At 49.3% G+C, this 20,983-nt stretch overlaps 1 protein-coding gene and 1 long non-coding RNA gene across 2 annotated transcripts in view; both read left to right on the top strand.

Annotated features, from left to right (window-relative positions):
* The window catches only part of ACSBG2 (acyl-CoA synthetase bubblegum family member 2), a 51,059-nt gene extending 48,165 nt beyond the window's left edge, over nt 1-2,894 (top strand). The window contains exon 15 of the mRNA XM_083363518.1: nt 860-2,894. Coding sequence (XP_083219644.1) covers nt 860-948 — 89 coding nt within the window. The 3' untranslated portion in view covers nt 949-2,894. The remainder of the gene's footprint in view (nt 1-859) is intronic.
* A 7,805-nt stretch (nt 2,895-10,699) lies between these two features.
* LOC310641920 lies at nt 10,700-13,119 on the top strand. Its single transcript, XR_014492802.1, has 2 exons — nt 10,700-11,906; nt 11,970-13,119. It is a non-coding gene; the product is annotated as an uncharacterized lncRNA (long non-coding RNA).
* Nucleotides 13,120-20,983: the final 7,864 nt, after the last annotated feature.

Below are 20,983 nucleotides of genomic sequence, written 5' to 3'. Positions count from 1 at the left end.
CAGGTCCCACTTCGCTGAGAGTCTTAGCCGTTTCGTTCAGAAAAGACACGTCGTACCCAACCAATGTTCTCTAAAAGAGATTTGTCAAGTCTTGTGCGGAGAAAGGGCCGGGGGTGGTTTAAATGCCCTTTAAGTTGCCCATTAAAATGCCCTTTGTCCTCCGAGATGCTAAATTAAAAGAGGACCGGCCCGCTCACTTTTCCAAAAGTGAAGCCCTTGCATTACTCCAGGGCAGAATCTTCCCTTTCAAAGATTTTAAGGCGACCTCAGGAAAGTTCAATCATTTGTCTGAAATGGTATAGGGTTTCCTGCCTGAGCAGGGGTTGGACTAGAAGACCTCCAAGGTCCCTTTTACTTCTTCTTCTTCTTCTTCTTCTTCTTCTTCTTCTTCTTCTTCTTCTTCTTCTTCTTCTTCTTCTTCTTCTTCTTCTTCTTCTCCTCCTCCTCCTCCTCCTCCTCCTCCTCCTCTTCTATTCCTCCTCCACCTCTTCTTCCTTCTTCTTCTATTCCTCCTCCACCTCTTCTTCCTTCTTCCTTCCTTCTCCTCCTCCTCCTCCTCATTATTACTATTATTATAGTTGTGATGATGATGATGCTGTCCATGACCAAGGAGGTTTCCAGCTTAGGGTTGTCCACTGTGCGGAGAGCATCCATCTGGTGAAGGGGCTGGTCGCCCATTCCCCATTGTGTTAAGGGAGCGAAGAGCATCCACGCTCCACCCAAACATTGCAAGACATTTCTCTGGATTCTCAACTTTGCACAGCTTCAGAAAAAGTTGAAGGGGGGGGGAGAGAAGGCAGGGTGTGTGTGTGTGGGGGGCCCTTAGGCACTAACGTGTGACCACCTGTCTGCCTCCCAGGCCCAACCATGAAGCTGAGGAGGCCAGTGGTAACCAAGATGTACCAAGAACAGATCCAACAGCTCTACTCAGAAACGCCGAATTTCTGAACGAGGATGCCCGTCTCTCCGCCTGCCTCTGCCTCAAAGTCCAGCCTCTTCACCGGAGTCTTTTCTGCAGGCGAGGTGCACCGTCGCTTCCCTTGATAAATGAGGTTTTCAATAAAGGGTCTTCTCTTGCTTTCCCCCAAGACAGGAGACTCCTCTGCTCTTCGGACTCTGGCTGTGCCGGTGGGAAGCATACGGAAGGCCCTCGCTGGCTGTTTTGACCCCGGTGTACCTCTTCCCAAAATGAATGTATTAACCTCAGGGTTTCTCTTTCCTTTCCTCATTTCATTTATTCCTCCTTTTCCTTTATTTCATTTCTTCTTTCTTCCTTCCACTTTCCTTTCCTCTTTTTCTTTCTTTCCCTCCCTTCCCCATCAAATATCTTTCTTCTTTCTTCTTTCTTTCTTTCTTTCTTTCTTTCTTTCTTTCTTTTTCTTTCTTTCTTTCTTTCCCTTTTTTCTCCTCCCTCTCCTTCCTTCCTTCCTTCCTTCCTTCCCTTTCTTTTCTTTTTCTTTTTCTTTTCTCCAGGGGTGGGATGGGAGTTCTCTGCCGAACCAAAGGAAAACACTGCAGCGATGCCGCAGACTGGGCGAACCCTGCGTGTTCTTGCGGTGCCACCGAGTAGCTCGTTGGGCGAGTCTTTGCACGGGGCACTTTTTTCTCCTTCGACAAGACGGCTGGTGTCCACATTGCACACAGGGTGGAACATTTCTTACTGGCGCACTTCAGTCTCCTCACTATTTTCACTTGGGAGGTAGGTTTACGTAGCGAGGTGCGCCCAACTCTCTTCCAAGAGCAGGATGTTTTTCAGCATCAGATGTTGGGCTCCACTTGGCCCCTCCTGTGCCAGGGGACCAATTTCCCAGGAAGGAAGGAGTGGGCGGAAATACACGTCTTTTGGGAACACGTTTGGAAAACTGGATGAGCATCACACTTGAACTTGGCTCTTGGGGTGGAGTCAAAGTTTAGCCTTGTGCTTGTTCTGCGTGAACCAGCCAAATTATATTGGCGTGGGGGAAGAGGATTAGGCTGCTGAGCTGTGCCTTGTTCCCCTTTAAATCTACATAAAATTGCAAGTACCGCTCTGGATTCAAAAACCAAATGGCGCAGAAGAGTCAAAAAAGTGTGCCCTTGTGAATTTGAGCCACTTTTGTGCAAAGAGGCTTGGTTTAATTTTGATGTATGTTTGGTAAGAATTGCGGTGTGGGTAAAGAGGCATTGAGCAAATGGGGGTGTCTGAAGAAAGCGTGGGGTGCAATCATGGATTATTTTTAATAGTGTGAGCTAAACCAAATCACTTTTAGCTTCTAGTATAAACATGAGAGCGAGGGGGGGCATATTTGATAAAGGTTAATAAGGCTGCTCTGTTTTCGTGGGAAGACTGAAATGCTGCAATAGAGTGTTTTTCTTCTCCCTGTGAATGTAATAATAGGAGTTCCCTGTATTTATGAATTGGGGTGCAAAGGAAATGTGTCTTTAAGGAGTCAAAGGTGATAATCTGTCCATATATACTAGGAGTGCTTTTTTCTTCTTAAGTGTTTTCAATGCTGTCCAAAGCTGTGATGGTCACCATACATTGTAATAAGGCCTGATAACTTTAAAAAAAATTGCAAAATATGCAGCTGTTGGCTTAGAGCCTTTTAGACACACCTTTTCCTTGCAAACATGGTTACCTTACGGTGAGCTTTGAAGTTCACCTTCCCTGACTAAGCATTGCCCCCACATTTGGGGGTCCGGCTTCATGATTTTCCAACTTCTGCAAGTGGAGTCCCAGGAGGTCATAATGCAGAAGCCAGGAGAAGGGAGGGAAAGAGCCATTTTAAGTAGAAATTCTTCATATTTTTTCCACCCATCTGTTTCAGGGCAGGCTGTTCTTTATGTGGTCCCAGGTTTGTCTGAGGCCTTTATGAATCATGTCAGGGAAATATTTCAGAATAAAAAAAGATGCAAGCTCAAAAATGGTCTTGGGTGTTTTTTCAGCCTCTCTCAAGGGCGTCCCGGGTGAACTTCTGCCTGCAGACAACACAGTTGAGATGCGTCCAACCCCGCAGGAGTGTTGTGGTGGGCTGAGCTGGGCCTGGGTGGAACCTTCCCTTCAGGAGCTGCTCCACATGGGCTTTGCATGAGCCACCACAAGCCTGGCCGAACCACGGTTATTGGGCCAGGCCGAAGGCTCACGGGAGTGCCGTATAGCACTACAGAGCGGTATACAGCTGGTCCTTGACCTACAACGGTTCATTTAGAGACCAGTTACAACAGCACTGAAAAAAGTGACATGACCCTTTTTTTCACACTTAACGACCTTTGAAACAGCCCCATGATTATGTGATCGAAATTCAGACGCTGGGCAAACTGACTTGTACTTATGACCACTGCCGTGTCTCCCAGGGGTGTGTGTGTGTGTGTGTGTCACGTGATTCTCCTTTGCGACGACCTGACCGACAAAAGTCGACAGGGAAGCCAGGTTCACTTAACAACCAGCTGACTTAAACTTCACAAGTGGGCCGATTCACTTAGCAACTGGGGCAAGAGAGGTCGTTAAGATGGCCACCCTGGCTTAGCAACGGTCTCGCTTAGCAAGAGAAATGTTGGCCTCCTCCGTTGTGGTTGTAAGTCGAGGACTAAGGGCTGTTGCTATTGATGCAGGCCAGCCACGTCACCAAAAAAAAAACAAAAAACCCCAAGTATGGCAGCCTAAACGTTAAGTCCCATCATCCCCAGCTGAGTGGGCACCACGGGGCTGCTGTGTCCCCAAAGACTCAAGTGGGCTCTTAAAGCAGCTGTATTTCTCACAGGGGGCACCGCAGCCGGCAGGATTCCTCGCCGTCAGCGGAGGCGCTCTGCACGCGCCCAGAGGCTCTCACAACCCGCCCCTCCCCCGCCCGCCCGCCTGCCTCTCTCTCTCTTTCTCCTCAGGCGCCTCGCGCCAAAACGCGCGCCAAAACGCGCGCCAACCGCCGTCCCCGCCTCCCGCCTCCCCCGCCTGGCCCTTTGACAGCCGCCCAATCGGAGCGAGCCGAGGGGGGTGGGCCGCCCGGAGGGGCGTGGCCGTCGACGTCACGGGGCAGGCTAGCAACAGTTGCCTCGGAACCCCGCGCGAGGAGGCGCCATAGTGACCGTAGCCCTGGAGACGGTTACTTGCCAACGGGAGCCGCCGCCGCCGCCGCCGCCTCCTGCACCCCCGGCCGCCGGAGCCCAGCGCAGCCCCGCGGGGAGCCCCGGAGCCCCGGAGAGGCCGGGTAAGCTCCGCGTCCGGGACTCGAGGCGCTCCGGAGTGGCCGGACTGGAGTTCCGGGATGTTGTTGCTGCTGCTGCTGTTGTTGTTGTTCTTGGGCAGGGAGGAGGGCGCGTTAATCCGGAGTGACTCCGGGGTGGGGGAAGTTGGCCCGGTGCAAGGGGAGGCGCTTTCGCTGGAGTCGGGGCGCTCCTGGCGAGGAAGGACACCGCCTGCAGGGCCCCCTCTCCCCCACACCCCCCGGGACCCTCTCGGCTGCTCCCCTGGTTTGCAAGCTTCCCTTTCGGGGTGTCACTGCCGGGGGTCCCCCCCCCCTTGCCCGCAGTTTTGGTCTGGGAGCAATTCAGCTGAGTTTGGCGGGCTCACCCGGGTTGGGTTTCTCAAGCTCAGCAGCTGGGAGAGGAGCGGACTTCAACTCCCAGAATTCCCCAGCCAGCTTTGCTGGCTGGGGAATTCTGGGAGTTGAAGTCCAGCGGTCTTAAAAGTTGCTGAGCTTGAGAAACTCTAGGTATTTTTTTTTCCCCCAAAGTCTTCTGTTCCGTGGCCAAAGCTCCTTCTTGGTCTCCCAAAGACCCTGGTTGGGCGTGGGGGGGAGGGGGATTCTCCTCTTCCCTGCCTGTCTTCTCCGCTCTGCCCATTAGGATGGGTGACAAGGGTGGGGGGGGTGGAAGCTTGGGGGGATGACCTGCTTGCACGGGGAGCGACCGGAGTCCGGTTTGGGTTGGCAGGGAAATGGCACAAATCCTGCTTACATCTGCAAGGTGTAAAAGAGCTGCTGCCGTTTTGTCTGGGTGAGGGAGGGAGGGAGGAAGGAAGGAGATAGGAAGGAAAGAAAAGAAAGAGAAAGAAAGAAGGAAGGAGATAGGGAGAGGAAGGAAAGAAAACAAAAAGAGAAAGAGAGAGAGAGAAATAAAAAAAGAAAAGAAAGAGAAAGGAAGAAAAGGAAGGAGATAGGCAGAGGAAGGAAAGAAAAGAAAGAGAAAGAAAGAAGGAAGGAGATAGGAAGGAAAGAAAAGAAAGAGAAATAGAGAGAAAGAAAGAAAGAAAAGAGAAAGAGAAAGAAAGAAAGAAAAGGAGGGAGAGGAAGGAAGGAAGGAGATAGGGAGAGGAAGGAAAGAAAAGAAAGAAAGAAGGAAGGAAGGAGATAGGGAGAGGAAGGAAAGAAAACAAAAAGAGAGAAATAAAGAAAGAAAAGAAAGAGAAAGAAAGAAAAGGAAGGAGATAGGGAGAGGAAGGAAAGAAAAGAAATAGAAAGAAGGAAGGAAGGAGATAGGGAGAGGAAGGAAAGAAAAGAGAGAGAGTGAAATAAAGAAAGAAAAGAGAAAGAGAAAGAAAGAAAAGGAGGGAGAGGAAGGAAGGAAGGAGATAGGGAGAGGAAGGAGAAAAGAAAGAGAAAGAGAGAAATGAAAGAAAAGAGAAAGAGAAAGAAAGAAAAGGAAGGAAGAAAGAGAAAGAGAAAGAAAGAAAGAGAAAGAAAGAAAAAAGGAAGGAAAAATCATTCTCTGGCATTATTCTTGTATTGCTGTTTCTGGCTGGGACTTTCCCACCTCTCGCATTTACCCTCTCTGGAAAGGGGCGGCTGGTGAAACAGGACTCAACTCGGTTGCGCTGCAGATCCTGCTGTGACACCTTCCAGGCAGACGAGGGATCTGGGCCAGAGCCGCCCAGATCTATTTAAAACATCCCCCCCCCCCCCCCGCTCTCAAATGCCAGCACTGTTCAAGTCTGGCTGACATTCCTGCTGGAGCTGACTTCTGTCTGGCTGACCTGCCAGGACTTGTTGCTGCGCTGGGGGAGCCTCCTCCTCCTCTTCCTCCTCCTCCTCCTCCTCCTCCCCCCCCCACCTCGACTCGGCCTTGGAGATTAGATTTCACCTAAGCCCAACCGGGGCCTGCCTTTTCCATTACAGACTTGTCTGTAGCATTCTCTGAAGTTGCGGGGTGGGGGCGCAAAATGAAGAATTGAGGAGCAGGAAAAAGCTGAGCCTGGTTGGCATCCAGCTTTGGATCCTCCTCCCCCCCCCCCCCCCCGCCTGAGCTTCGAGCCACTTTGCAAACATTTTTTGGAAGCGGACTCAGTGACGTGACGCAGATTGAAATGATGCAAGGAAAAGAACCAGAGGGGGGGGGCTGGGTGGGTGGGGAGAAAGGGCTGATGGTGCTTTTTTTTTTAAACTCGTGTTTCCTGATTGTGTGAATGATAAGAAGGTTTATGACGGTGAGGTTGGCTTATCTGTTTACAGGACACTCCCACTCTCCCCGCCACAGAGGATCAAAGCTGCGCTCGGAATAACTGAGATAACGCTCTCTCTTTTTTTTTTCCCCCTGGAGAGTCGTCAATTGTAAATTTTAGTTCGTTTTCATCTGGACAGGGAAACTGGCACGTTGGGAGCCAGCTGAAGCCTCAAGTCCTCCTTTTTTGGGCCCAAGGCTCACTCCTATTTATTTATTTTTATTTATTTATTTTAATTCCATTTATATCCCGCCCTTCTCCGAAGACTCAGGGCGGCTTACAAGCTTAGCAGTAGCCTTCATTCTATGTATATGCCTGCTTATTAGGGCTTTCACACAAACCCCAAGCGGCATTATTACAAAGTCAGCTTAATTGCCCCCAACAATCTGGGTCCTCATTTTACCTACCTGGGAAGGATGGAAGGCTGAGTCAACCTTGAGCCTGGTGGGACTCGAACCTGCACTAATTGCAGGCAGCAATTAGCAATTAACCCAAGATACAATTGGCCAGACCCAGCTGTTTGTGGTGACTGTTCTCAGCATGCAATTAAGAGGCAGATGGACACCACTCAAGATGTTTATTCAGAGCAGAGGTGGAAGGGACCTTGGAGGTCTTCTAGTCCAACCCCCTGCTCAAACAGGATCTATAGCATTTCAGACAGGTGGCTGTCCAATCTTTTCTCAAGCACGGTGTGTCAGCCGGTTGCAAATCCATCTGCTGGCGATGCTGTCTATCCTGCTGTTTTTTTTCCTAGCTCGCCAAGAAGTAGGTTGTGGTCTACTTTGTCGAATGCCTTGGTGAAGTCTAAAGTATACTACGTCCACAGCGTATCCCCGGCCTCCTAATTTAGACACTTTGTCGGAGAATGAAATAAGGTTGGTTTGGCGCAGTCCGTTTTCAACAGACCCGTGCTGGCTACTAGTTACGTCTTTCTTTTGTTTCTAGATGTTCGCAGATCTCTTTTTTTAATTGTCCCGTTCTCTCCCCCCCTCCCCATCTTCCCAGGAAGATTTTAAGTGTTTTTTTAAGTGCCATGCCCTAAAGGGCAGCCCGGTGAGAAAAGCAGGCTGGCGCCCGCTTCAAACTCAGTTAAGGGAAGCTTGTTTGATGAGGCAATTGATGCCATGCTGGAAAGTCAGCCCTTTTGACACCCTGTTTTCTCTGACCTCCTCCTCCTCCTCCTCCTCCTCCTCCTCCTCTTAGAAATACAGAAGTTTAAAAATAAAATAATTCTTTCCACCCGTTCCAGTCCTACGTTTCCTGGAGGGGAGTGACTTCCTTTAATCACTATTGTTTATTGCTCTGTATAACCTTTTTACTGTTCGCTTATTGCTCTTGATCTGTATAACCCTTTTTACTGTTGTTTATTGCTCTTGGATCTATATAACCTTTTATTACCTTTCTATCCCCTGGGAGATCAGAGACAGATGTTATTTCCCAGGGTGTGCTTAACAAAACAGATGTAAATCGAGGGGAGGGGTGATGTATTCTGGTTAGGCGCCTGGGACAAGAATGTACCTCCCGAGGTCCTTTCAAATGGGGCTGGAGGGGGGGCCGCGTCGCGATAGGAGTGTATATATTGCTATTCATTTGAACATTTATTTGGCTGTGATGTCTGCTTCAGGCTACCTGTTGAAGCTTCACCGCACTTTGCAAACGGCTTTTTCTTTTTTTCTGCAGAATAAACACTTTTTCTTACCCCTCTGGTTTTGTTAAACTGTTTTTTCAAAAGGCATTTCTAACACTCCTGACCGCAGCCTTGCGCTTCCCCTGAGTAAGTGCCAGTTGCCCTCATGTAACTGCGGTGCCAACTCCTCGGCTCTTCTCCGCAAAATGGGGAAATGCAGCGTCACTGCCCTGGCGTTGCAACAGGCAGGCCTCTTCCTCTACACACACACACACACAGACACACACACACACACACACCCCTTTTGCTTCCTGTAGTAAAGTGTCCTCTTTGCAGGGCTGTGAGGAAGGCCTTTTTTTTGCCTTCAGAGCGCCTTCCCAGCCCCGGGCTCTCCTCCTGGTGGCCTTGGTGCTTCCTGGCCAAAGGGAGTGGAATGTTTTTGCTTTCGCTTTGGGAAAAAAGCCCTGTGTGAACGGCATCCGGGTTAGAGGGCCACTCCAGGCCTTTGGAAGCTGCAAATTTCAATTCCAAGGAGCAGAATAGCAGAAGGGACCTTGGAGGTCTTCTACTCCAACCTTCTTAAGCAGGAGATCCCAGATCAGGGGTGGGCAGCCTCGGCTCTTTTATGACTCGTGGACTTCAACTCCCAGAATTCCTGAGTCAGCATAGCTTCCCTTCCAGCTCCTATTCTATTCCTATTCCTATTCTTATTCTTGTTCTGTTCTGTTGTGTTCTGTTCTATACCTCATTCCCTCCAGTCAAGCTCCTTTTTGAAGTCCTTGGTGTTCCCTGAGTTTGGCGGTCTTCTTGCAGACATTTCATTGCCCAAGCTAGGTCACATCATCGGTGCTAGAAGACATTGTGGAGTTTGCTCCCAGTTTCTATTCTAGCATCTTGCCCTGTCAGTGTTAGTGGGGATGGTCTTAGAAGTTCTTTGATCGGGCTGTTTACTGTTGGCTTGTTTGGCACTTCCTTCGTTGGGGTTCGGTTTACCTGATAACAGAGTTGGAAGGGACCTTGGAGGTCATCTAGTCCAACCCCCTGCTCAGGCAGGAAACCCTATCCCATTTCAGAGAAATGTCTGTCCAGTCTCTTCTTAAAAACTTCCAGTGTTGGAGCGTTCACAGCTTCTGGAGGCAAGTCGTTCCACTGATTAATCGTTCTCACTGTCAGGAAGTTTCTCCTTAGTTCCAGGTTGCTTCTCTCCTTGATGAGTTTCCATCCAAGTTGCTTCCACTGGTTAATCGTTCTGTCCTGAAATGTTGGTCTGATGTTAATCTTGATCTATGCTCATCTGCGTGCTGATCGTTGGTGGGGAGCTGTTTTTGTTCCCATCTTGGCTTGTTGATTGACTCTTTCTCATAGTTTCACAGATATTGTTTAGGTCGGTGTGTCTGTTGATGGCTGATTTGTCAGACTGCCAGGTTTCTAGAAACTCACCTTAAATTTTGGACTTGGCCAGGTCTAGCATGGTCACGTTTTTTTCCCAGTTGAAACTATGGCTAAGTGTCTGTCCATATGTTGTGAAACTAAAGAGTTCTCGTCCTGTCTTCTGACTGCTAGTTGGGGTCCACGGATGCCTTCTGCCGGTCTTCCGCCTCTCCGTCCTGCATAGCGACCGTTGCAGTCATTACCCTGTATGTTGTAGATCATTCTTGTTTTTAATTCCGGGCTGCTGCATCTTTTGGTGTGCCTAGGACATTTTGGAGGGCGTTAGTGGGCTTGTGTTGTACGCTGGTCCCATGTGGTTGTGGTGGCCTGTTGGTGGTTTCCCAGATTTTCTTGACATATGGCAGTGTTTTGTTTTTTTGTTGTTTTTTTTAATAGGGCTTGTGTTGGTTGGGCTCTGTTAGGTTGAGTCAGGGACTTTTTGATAAGGTTGCGGGGAGTCCCATGTTGTTGGAAGATGTCTTCCTTTTTCTGCTGTTCAGGGTTGCTGCAGTGAGTTTGTGCACAAATTGATGAGCACAGTCAGGGAACTTCAAGGACTCCACAGTCACTCTCCTCCTCCTCCTCCTCCTCCTCCTAGCGCTGATGATGTGACCTAGTTGGGTCATGAAATGTCTTGAAGAAACACACCAAGCTCAGAGAGCACCAAGGACCCCACAGTCCTCCTCCTCCTCCTCCTCCTCCTCCTCCTTTCTCCTCTTTCTCCTTCTAGCGCTGATGATGTGACCTAGTTGGGTCATGAAATGTCTTGAAGAAACACACCAAGCTCAGAGAGCACCAAGGACCCCACACTCCTCCTCCTCCTCCTCCTCCTCCTTCTAGCGCTGATGATGTGACCTAGTTGGGTCATGAAATGTCTTGAAGAAACACACCAAGCTCAGAGAGCACCAAGGACCCCACAGTCCTCCTCCTCCTCCTCCTCCTCTAACCCCCCCCTTCTAGCCCTGATGATGTTTCCTAGTTGGGTCATGGGACTCTGCAAGCAAACCACCCAGTTCAGAGTGCACCAGGGACCCCACAGTCCTTCCTCCTCCTCCTCCTCCTCCTCCTCCTCCTCCTCTTTCTCCTTCTAGCGCTGATGATGTGACCTAGTTGGGTCATGAAACGTCTTGAAGAAAACCTCCCGGCTCAGAGAGCACCAAGGACCCCCCCACCCCCATGGAACCGTCCTCTTCTTCTGAGTCCACAGCATCCATCCACAACAAGTTACCGAATTTGCAGATAAGAGAAGTCAAAGAAAACACAGTCAGCTCCCAAGAGAAGTCCAGTCTTTGCCTTCCCCGGGAGGGGCAGCCCCGGGGGTGTGTGTGTGTGTCTGGCTGCCGGAGACTAAATTCTCACTTCAACATCGGGGCAGCCCCTGGCACGGAAAGCCAGAGCAAAGCTCCAGTCCTCAAGTTTCCGAATAAGGGGGCGACTTCCCAAGGAGCCGGAGAAGTTCCTTCCGATCCTCAGTTCTCGATCTGCATGGGTTGTCCAGGAGGTCCCGCCAAAGCCTGCCCGGATCTCACCCGGAGGTGCCACGACATCTACACCAAGTCAGCCACTCACCTGCGGTGGTCTCAGACCACGAAACTTCTCAAGGTCTTCCTTCTTCAGGAAGGCGACTCTACTTTTCCAAGTCTCTCTGGTGGGGCCCTCGATGGTCTCTGAGCTGGGTGGTTTCCTTGCAGATGTTTCATTACCCATCTGGGTCACGTCATCCGTCTTAGAAGCCTCTCTTTTTTTGCCCCCACCCCACCGGTTAGTTCCCCTCTTGCTTATGATAAAAGGCACTGGGTTGGTTTTTTTTTGTCTGCTTGGTGTTTCAGCTTTATATTTTATTCTTCAAACTTTGAGGCCTCCCTTTTCACTCTGAGCGCCTTTGGACAGCATCCGATTAAAAACCTAGAAGCCAGATAAAATACTAAATAAAAAAGGAGGCCGGTGAAAGAAGGTCAGAATAACAGACCCATTGCTGTTAAGTAAGATGGAGAACGGATCCCGGTCTCTCTAAGGCTGGAGTCAGCTGGAATGAGATTTTTATTTTCCCTTCCCTTTGTTGGTAACGCGTCATAAGGTTCACCTGCACATTTTGCAGCCTTCAGGAATAACATTGTTTTATCGCTTAAAAACCGTTAAGAAACCCAGACTAGCATCCTACCATCCGCTGGTTGCCTTCGGAGAGCACCCTTTTTTTAGACCAATCAAACCTTTGAATTTGAATGTTAATTGCACCTAAATTTAACTATAATTAAGTAATTATAATTTAACACGAACACCTCTTATGGCATGTACTGACTTTTTCTTTTGTGTCATTTTAAACACGATAGCAACATTTTGGAGAGCAGGCCTTGGGTTCTGCCTCTCCCCGTTTAAAAAAGCTGAGTTCCATAGATGGATGGATTGTTTGATTGATGGAGGGCTAGACAGACAGATGTGATAGATAGATAGATAGATAGATAGATAGATAGATAGATAGATAGATAGATAGATAGATAGATAGATGATAGATAGATAGATAGATAGATAGATAGATAGATAGATAGATAGATAGATAGATAGATAGATAGAAGCTGAAGCCTGAGGATGACGGATGAGATTTCGTCGAAACATTGCCCTGATACCTCCAATTCTACGTGGGGAAAAACCCAAATGACCAAAGATCTACATAGATAGATAGATAGATAGATAGATAGATAGATAGATAGATAGATAGATAGATAGATAGATAGGAAAGGAAGAAAGAAAGAAAGAAAGAAAGAAAGAAAGAAAGAAAGAAAGAGAAAGAAAGAAAGAAAGAGAAAAGAGAAAGAAAGAAAGAAAGAAAGAGAAAGAAAAAGAAAGAGGAAAGAAAGAAAGAAAGAAAGAAAGAAAAAGAAAGAAAGAAAGAAAGAAAGAAAAAGAAAGAAAGAAAGAAAGAAAGAAAGAAAGAAAGAAAGAAAGAAAGAAAGAAAGAGAAGCAAGTCTCTTGGGGCCTTAGCAAAAAAATGCAGGGCCCGTGCCCAAAGGGGGTGTAAGTTTAACACACACACACACCAGGTATCACAACTATGTTAAAGAGCCCAGAGATCAAATATGCTGGTTGGTGTTCTGTCCGCAGGTGCCCAGACTGCCCGGGCCAGCCCGTTCGGATTCACTGGGAGGCCAGAGGAAGCCATAATAGGACCTGTGGGAGGAGAGGCTTTGGTGTAAACCTATATTATGTGCCCAAGGTGGCTGTAGACACCCATCAACCTTTAAGCTACCTTCGTTGCTTGAATCCCGATCAGCCTCTTTAGAGCAGAATAGAATAACACAGTTGGAAGGTACTTTAGAGGTCATCGAGTCCAACCCCCTCCCCTGCTCAGACAGGAAACCTTCTACCATTTCAGGCAAATGGCTGTCCAGTCTCTTCTTAAAAACCTCCAGTGTTGGAGCATTCACCACTTCTGGTGGCAAGTTGTTCCTCTGGTCAATTGTTCTAACTGTCAGGAAGTTTCTCCTTAGTTCTAGGTTGCTTCTCTCCTTGACGAGTTTCCATCCGTTGCTTCTTTTTCCTGCCTTCGGGCACTTTGGAGAATAGCTTGACTGCCTCTTCTTTGGGGCAGCCCCTGAGATACTGGGAGGCTGCTATCATGTCCCCCCTCGCCCTTCTCTTCATGAAACTGGACATACCCAATTCCAGCAACCGTTCCCTATATGTTTTAGCCTCCAGTCCCCCAATCATCTTTGTTGCTCTTCTCTGTACCCTTTCAACATCTTTTTTTACATCGTGGTGACCAAAACTGGATGCAGTATTCCAGGTGTGGCCTTACCAAGGCCTTGTAAAGTGGTATTAGTACTTCACGTGATCTTAATTCTGTCCCTCTGTTAATGCAGCCTAGCATTGTGTTGGCTTTTTTGGCAGCTGCAGCACACGGCTGGCTCCTGTCTAAGTGATGTACTGGGTGAAAGTTTAGCCTGGGAGTCTCCAAGCGTGGCCATTTTAAGACTTGTGGGGGTCAACTCCCTGAATTCTTCAACCATCCAGGAATTAAAAGTTGCCAAGTTTGGAGACACCCCTCCCCCAACCCCCGGGCTGGCCAACTGACCCTACAGACATCTGCCTGAAAGACCAGGGTTTCTGGGTAAATCATAAAGAGAGGTTGGTTTACTTGCTATCTTTTGACTCTGACAGGCGATGCGGTTGCCAAATAAAACGAAACACCTTGTTATCTTGAACTGGTTGTCGCACAGGTGAGGATGCAACAGTTACAGGTGGTCCTCGGCTTACAACCACAATGGAAACCCCCCCAACAATTTCTGTCGCTAAGTAAGACAGTTCTTGCCCTATTTTCTTGCCACAATTGCCAAGTGAATCACTGCAGTGATTTGAGTTAGTAATGCGGTCGTTAAGCGAATCTGGACTTTGCTTGTCAGGAGGTCGGCAAAAGGGGATCCCACCCCCTGACCCCGGAGGGAGGCTGCGACCGTCATAAATACGAGTCAGTTGCCAAGCGTCTGAATTTTGGTCAGGCGCCCCCTGGGGATGCTGCAATAGTCGTTAAGTGTGACAAACGGTCGCAACTCACTTTTTCACCCTCACTAAATGAATTGCAAGTCGAGGACCAGCTGTGTTCTGAAAGAACGTCTTGCTGAGAAGTCTGGAGAAGAAAGAAACTTTTCTTTTTTTTTCTGTTTTGAGACAAAACATTTCTTCTGGGCCTCTGGTTCTTCCAGATCTTTTGATTGCCAGTAATTAACAATTAAGTCTGGGGTCTGAGGCTTTTGGGAACAAGATGGCAGGTGGGGACTCTTGAGTCTTTTCTGGGGAAAGTTTCCAGCCCCAACATCTGCTTGGAAATGAATTTTGGGAAAGATCTGCATTCTCTCTCTTAATTGAGTGAAGTTTTCATTGCCTTCCCTCTCTCTCTGGAAAGGATGTGGAAAACCTAAAATGGGAAAGACCTCCGGTTGGCTTTTATTCCGATGAAATCTTTCTGGCACAAAAGCAGGTTTTAATTCAGTTATTCAGCCTGGGGCCATAAAGTCTAACATGTGGACATTCCTGAGCAATTGCATTCTTCTAAGCCAGGGGTAGGCAACCTTGGCTCTTTTATGACTCGTGGACTTCAACTCCCAGAATTCCTGAGCCAGCATGAGGGAACTATGGCCCCCTCATGACTCGTGGACTTCAACTCCCAGAATTCCTGAGTCAGCATGAGGGAACTATGGCCCCTTCATGACTCGTGGACTTCAACTCCCAGAATTCCTGAGCCAGCATGAGGGAACTATGGCCCCTTCATGACTCGTGGACTTCAACTCCCAGAATTCCTGAGCCAGCATGAGGGAACTATGGCCCCTTCATGACTCGTGGACTTCAACTCCCAGAATTCCTGAGCCAGCATAGGGGAACTATGGCCCCCTCATGACTCCTGGACTTCAACTCCCAGAATTCCTGAGCCAGCATGAGGGAACTATGGCCCCTTCATGACTCGTGGACTTCAACTCCCAGAATTCCTGAGCCAGCATAGGGGAACTATGGCCCCCTCATGACTCCTGGACTTCAACTCCCAGAATTCCTGAGCCAGCATGAGGGAACTATGGCCCCTTCATGACTCGTGGACTTCAACTCCCAGAATTCCTGAGCCAGCATGAGGGAACTATGGCCCCTTCATGACTCGTGGACTTCAACTCCCAGAATTCCTGAGCCAGCATGGGGGAACTATGGCCCCCTCATGACTCCTGGACTTCAACTCCCAGAATTCCTGAGCCAGCATGAGGGAACTATGGCCCCTTCATGACTCGTGGACTTCAACTCCTAGAATTCCTGAGCCAGCATGAGGGAACTATGGCCCCTTCATGACTCGTGGACTTCAACTCCCAGAATTCCCCCAGCCAGCCATATTGGTAGCTGAGGGTTGAAATGAGGGGGGGGGTTTCCTCCGTGCTCTCCGAGCTGGGGGGGTTTCCTTGCAGACGTTTTGTGACCCAGCTAGGTAGCCTCGTTGCAAAGAGCGGGTGACCCAGTTTGCAGAAGCGTCTGCAAGAAAATAACCAAGCTCAGAGACCACCGAGGACCCCCCTCATTGTGAGAAAGGTGGCCGCTTGCTTCTCGACCTGGGTAACTTTTTCAGACGGGTGGACTTCAACTCCCAGAATTCCTCAGCCAGGCTGATGGTTTCCCTCCCCACCACCACCCCATTTTTTAAAATAAATAAATAAATAAATTGCAAGGTTTGAGAGTGAGAGGCTCACAAAACCCCACTTTCCTTAGCACTGCCTATCATTTAAGCCGGGGCTCTCCGCCCCGTGGCCGCTTTCAGACGGGTGGACTTCAACTCCCAGAATTCCTCAGCCAGGCTGATGGTTTCCCTCCCCACCACCACCCCATTTAAAAAAAAAATTGCAAGGTTTGAGAGTGAGAGGCTCAGAAAAGCCCACTTTCCTTAGCATTGCCTATCATTTAAGCCAGCGTTTTCCAACCTTAGGAACTTGAAGATGCGTGGACTTCAACTCCCAGAATTCCCTAGCCAGGCTGATAGTTTCCCTCCCCACCCCACCCCCATTTTTTAAAAAAAAAAAAAAAATAAATTGCAAGGTTTGAGAGCGAGAGGCTCCGAAAAGCCCACTTTCCTTAGCATTGCCTATCATTTAAGCCAGCGTTTTCCAACCTTAGGAACTTGAAGATGCGTGGACTTCAACTCCCAGAATTCCCTAGCCAGGCTGATAGTTTCCCTCCCCACCCCACCCCCATTTTTAAAAAAAAAAAAAAAATAAATTGCAAGGTTTGAGAGCGAGAGGCTCCGAAAAGCCCACTTTCCTTAGCATTGCCTATCATTTAAGCCAGCGTTTTCCAACCTTAGGAACTTGAAGATGCGTGGACTTCAACTCCCAGAATTCCCTAGCCAGGCTGATAGTTTCCCTCCCCACCCCACCCCCATTTTTTTAAAATAAAATAAAAATAAATTGCAAGGTTTGAGAGCGAGAGGCTCAGAAAAGCCCACTTTCCTTAGCACTGCCTATCATTTAAGCCCGGAGCTCTCCGCCCGTGGCCGCTTTGAGACGGCTGGACTTCAACTCCCAGAATTCCCCCAACCCAGCCTGGGGAATTCTGGGAGGGGAAGTCCGCCCGCCTGAAATGGGGCCACGGGGCGGAGAAGAACCCCTTTCCTTAAGGCTTGCACCCAACGGGGGTCTGGATCAGCCGGAGAAAAGCGTGGGCGCCCGATCCCGCGTGGCAGGGAGGAGGAGGAGGAGGAGGAGGAGGAGGAGGAGGAGGAGGAGGGAAGCCTCCCGGGGAAAGCTGCTCCTTCCGAGGAGATGATGATGATGATGATGATGATGATGATGATGATGGACCCGGGTCAAGGTGGCCGAGCTCGGCCGCTCTCCCGGCCGAGGGTGCCAAGCTCATCCCTCCCGATCCGGAGAAATCCGGACAGGGGGAGTTTGGGGAAGTTTTGCAGCTGCTCTGCTTCGCTCCGCTTGGCGCCACTTTTGCACGGAGGAGCGCGATCCTATGCACTGCGCGATCCTATGCACTCCGCTTGGCGCCACTTTTGCACGGAGGAGCGCGATCCTATGCACTGCGCGATCCTATGCACTCCGCTTGGCGCCACTTTTGCACGGAGGAGCGCGATCCTATGCACTGCGCGATCCTATGCACTCCGCTTGGCGCTACTTTTGCACGGAGGAGCGCGATCCTATGCACTGCGCGATCCTATGCACTCCGCTTGGCGCCACTTTTGCACGGAGGAGCGCGATCCTATGCACTGCGCGATCCTATGCACTGCCCACCTGCCCGTCACTGCGCGACGGGCAGGCGGGCAGGCTCGGCTCTCTATCCGGGGGGGGGGCGGGAGGGAAGGGGGGGGCGTCTGGAAGGAGGGAGGGAGGGAGGGAGGGAGGGGCGGCGGCAGGAGCCAAGGCTGCAGATGGGCAATTAATCCCGGCTTCGCGCCGCCTTGTTGACGGAGTAACAACGGTTGCCCCGGGCGACGCGCTCGGCTCCCGATTGGTTGCCGAGCGCCGGGTTGCCCCGGCGACGGAGAGAAAGCTTCCCAAACTAAACAAAAGCTGTTCCGTTCCTTTCCCCCCCCCCCCGGTCCCTCGCACGAAAGGCGTCGGGCTGTTGGGTCAGTCCTTCCAGGGCGGGCCCGGCGGAAATGAAATCTCCATGGTGACCGCACAGAAGCCGGGCGCTTTGCAATAGCCTTGAAACCTCCACACACACACCCACACACACACACGTGCCAACCCGTCCTCTTGGACAGCGTTTCCCAACCTTAGGAACTTGAAGATGCGTGGACTTCAACTCCCAGAATTCCCCAGCCAGCTATGCTGGCTGGGGAATTCTGGGAGTTGAAGTCCACGCATCTTCAAGTTCCTAAGGTTGGGAAACGCTGCGTTAGCCAACTCTTTGCGCTTTCTCGCGGCTAAGAACGGCCGCTCTGCAAGGGACAGTCTCTTCTCTTCCTCCCCCTCCTCAATTGACTTTTTGCACCCCGTAAAATGAGACTTCTTTGCAAGGCCTGGGTTGTAAAATCCTCTTTAAGACTGGCGGGTGGCGTGGGGCGGCGGCTTGTTTTGCTGCCCAGCGCGATTTTCTGAAAGGCTTTCAAGGTGCTTTGGCATGAATAGCATGGAATGGAAGAATAGAATAGAAGACAATAGAATTATAGAATAGAATAGAATGCAGAATAGAATGCAGAGTAGAGTAGAGTAGAATAGAACAGAACAGAATAGAATGGAATAGAATTATGGGATAGAATAGAATTATGGGATAGAATAGAACAGAATAGAATAGAATGCAGAATAGAGAATAGAATAGAATAGAATAGAATAGAATAGAATAGAATAGAATAGAATAGAATAGAATAGAATAGAATAGAATAGAATAGAATAGAATAGAATATATGGAATGGAATGGAATGGAATGAAATGGAATAGAATAGAATAGAATAGAATAGAATAGAATAGAATAGAATAGAATAGAATAGAATAGAATAGAATAGAATAGAATAGAATAGAATAGAATAGAATAGAATAGAATAGAATATATGGAATGGAATGGAATGGAATGAAATGGAATAGAATAGAATAGAATAGAATAGAATAGAATAGAATAGAATAGAATAGAATAGAATAGAATAGAATAGAATAGAATAGAATAGAATAGAATAGAATAGAATAGAATCTGGAAGGGACCTTGGAGGTCTTCTAGTCCAGCCCCCTGCACGAGCACGAGAACCTATGCCATCTCGGACAAGTGACTGTCTAGTCTCTCTTCTTAAAAGCCTCCAGTGATGGAGCGCCCACGATTTCTCAAGGCAAACTGTTCCACTGTTTGATTGTCCTCGTTGTCAGGAAGTTTCTCCTTAATTCCAGGTTGCTTCTCTCCTTGATCAATTTCCAACCTTTTTTTTTCTTGTCCTGCCCTTGGTGCTTTGGAGAATAAGTTGACCCCCCCCCTTTTTTTGTGGCAGCCTCTCAAATACTGGAATGAAACCTCTTCCATTATTGCAGAGAGCTTGGTGTGTGTGTGTGTGTGTGTGGTTTTCCAAGAAGCATCCTTTTCCCACATAACGCGGGCTGTGAAAAAGTCCAAAGAAATGTGCTCAGCGGGAGGAAATTATGTAACAACAGCAACAGATGTTCCAGATGCTGGAGGGGGGGACATTTGAACAGGTTGTAATCTTCTCTGCACCCTTGTAATGCATTGAATCTCCCAGTTACAGATGGAAAGGCTTTCCCGGGGGTAGAATTAGGATTGAAGCTGGGGGGGGAGGGGGGAGAGGAAATCCCCAGTTTTGTGAGTCCTTGATGAATTTAAACAACAGGTGGTCCTCGATTTGCAATCGCAGCTGAGCCCAAAATTTCTGTCACTAAGTGAGGAATTGGCTAAGTAACTTTTGCCCCATTTTACGATTTTTCTCGCCAGGATGGTTAAGTAAATTGCTGCAGTTGGGAAGCTAGTAAACCCGGTTGTTAAGTGAATCTGGCTTCCCCATCGGCTTGGCCCGTCGGGAGGTCGCGAAAGGGGATCGATCCTGTGACCGTCATAAATAGCTGCCAGTTGCCAAGCACCCAACTTTTGATCACACAACAAGTCATAAGTATGAAAACCGGTCCTAAGGCACTTTTTTTTTCCGGCGGTGGGGTTATAACTTCAACTGGTCATTAAATGAACGATTTATAAGTTGAGGACCACCTGACCGCTGGTCGCCAGGCCTTGGCACAAACTACAGCAGAGTCTGCCTCCATTCACCCCGTTGGCTGGTTCACACAACGGAACGCGCCTCCGTCCGCTCTCCCGTAGGCTGGCTTGGGGAACTCTGGGAGTTGAAGTCCACTCCTGTTCAAGGTGCCAAAAGGGAGAGACCCCAGGGCTAAATGAAACTCTGCTTGCCAGCCCAGTTTTTTACTCTGAAGGGAGACCCCCGAGACGGACGCGTGCCCTCTGGCTGCCTTGGGGCAATCAATCAGAATAGAGCCGGAAGGGACCCTGGGGGTCTTTTAGCCCAGCGGTCTCCAACCTTGGCCGCTTTAAAGACGGGTGGACTTCAACTCCCAGAATTCCTCAGCCAGGCTGATGGTTCTCCCCCCCGCCCCATTTTTTTTTTAAAAAAACTGCAAGGTTTGAGAGAGAGGGGCTGTTGTGATTCAGGGTCAGCCTGTGGGTTCGGCAGTTGGGTCGGACGACTCAGAGGAGGAGGAAGGGGGTGTTGAAGACCTTGCTCATGAGAGCCCTCAGCCAGGCCCCTCCCACTTGGTCACCACGGAGACCCAGCTGTATGAGCCTGACAGCGTGGATGAAGATGACCCACAGCCGGCCCTGTTCAAGGACGCCTGACGCAGGAGGCAGTCAATTAGGAGTAAACAGAGGAAGGCAATGGGGCTTCTCGGAAGGAGGCAGAGAGAAGCCACGCCCTGAACTCTATATAAGGGGAATGTGTGGGAGGGCTGGTTTGCTGAAGGCAACCGCTTGGAGCTCCTGTTTCTTGGTTCGTGTCTTGTTTGTTTTTGTAGCTATAAATTTGGCAGGCGTAATTCCAGCCTCTTGCCGTTTGTAAAGGGGTTGTCCCTGCCTTTTGTGCAGGGCCGGTAGCAGGCTGGTACAGAACAGGGGCTTGGAAAATCCCACTTTTCTTAGCGTCACAATAACATTCCGGACAAACGGCTGTCCAGTCTCTTCTTAAAAGCCTCCAGTGTTGGAGCACCCACCACTTCTGGTGGCAACTTCTGTTCCTCTGGTTAATTGTCCTCATTGTTAGGAAGTTTCTGGAAGGGACCTTGGAGGTCTTCTAGTCCAACCCCCTGTTCAAGCAGGAGAACCTATGCCACAGGTCTGCAACCCGCGGCTCCGGAGCCGCATGCGGCTCTTTCAGCCGTCTCCTGCGGCTCCCAGTCTTCTGCTATGTGCAGTCCAAAAAAAAAAGTGGGACTAAAAAAGTTCAACCAATCAATTCAAATATGCAGGGTAGGTGCATACCTCGCCTTGGCTCCACTCTTCAGTCAAACCCTGTTCTGCACATGCGCGCATGTACGTGCAT

The sequence above is a fragment of the Vipera ursinii genome, assembly GCF_947247035.1.
Source record: "Vipera ursinii genome assembly, chromosome: 1".
Taxonomy (NCBI): Eukaryota; Metazoa; Chordata; class Lepidosauria; order Squamata; family Viperidae; genus Vipera; species Vipera ursinii.
The sequence above is the reverse complement of the archived record's forward strand: the minus strand, read 5'-3'. Positions and strand labels throughout refer to the sequence as shown.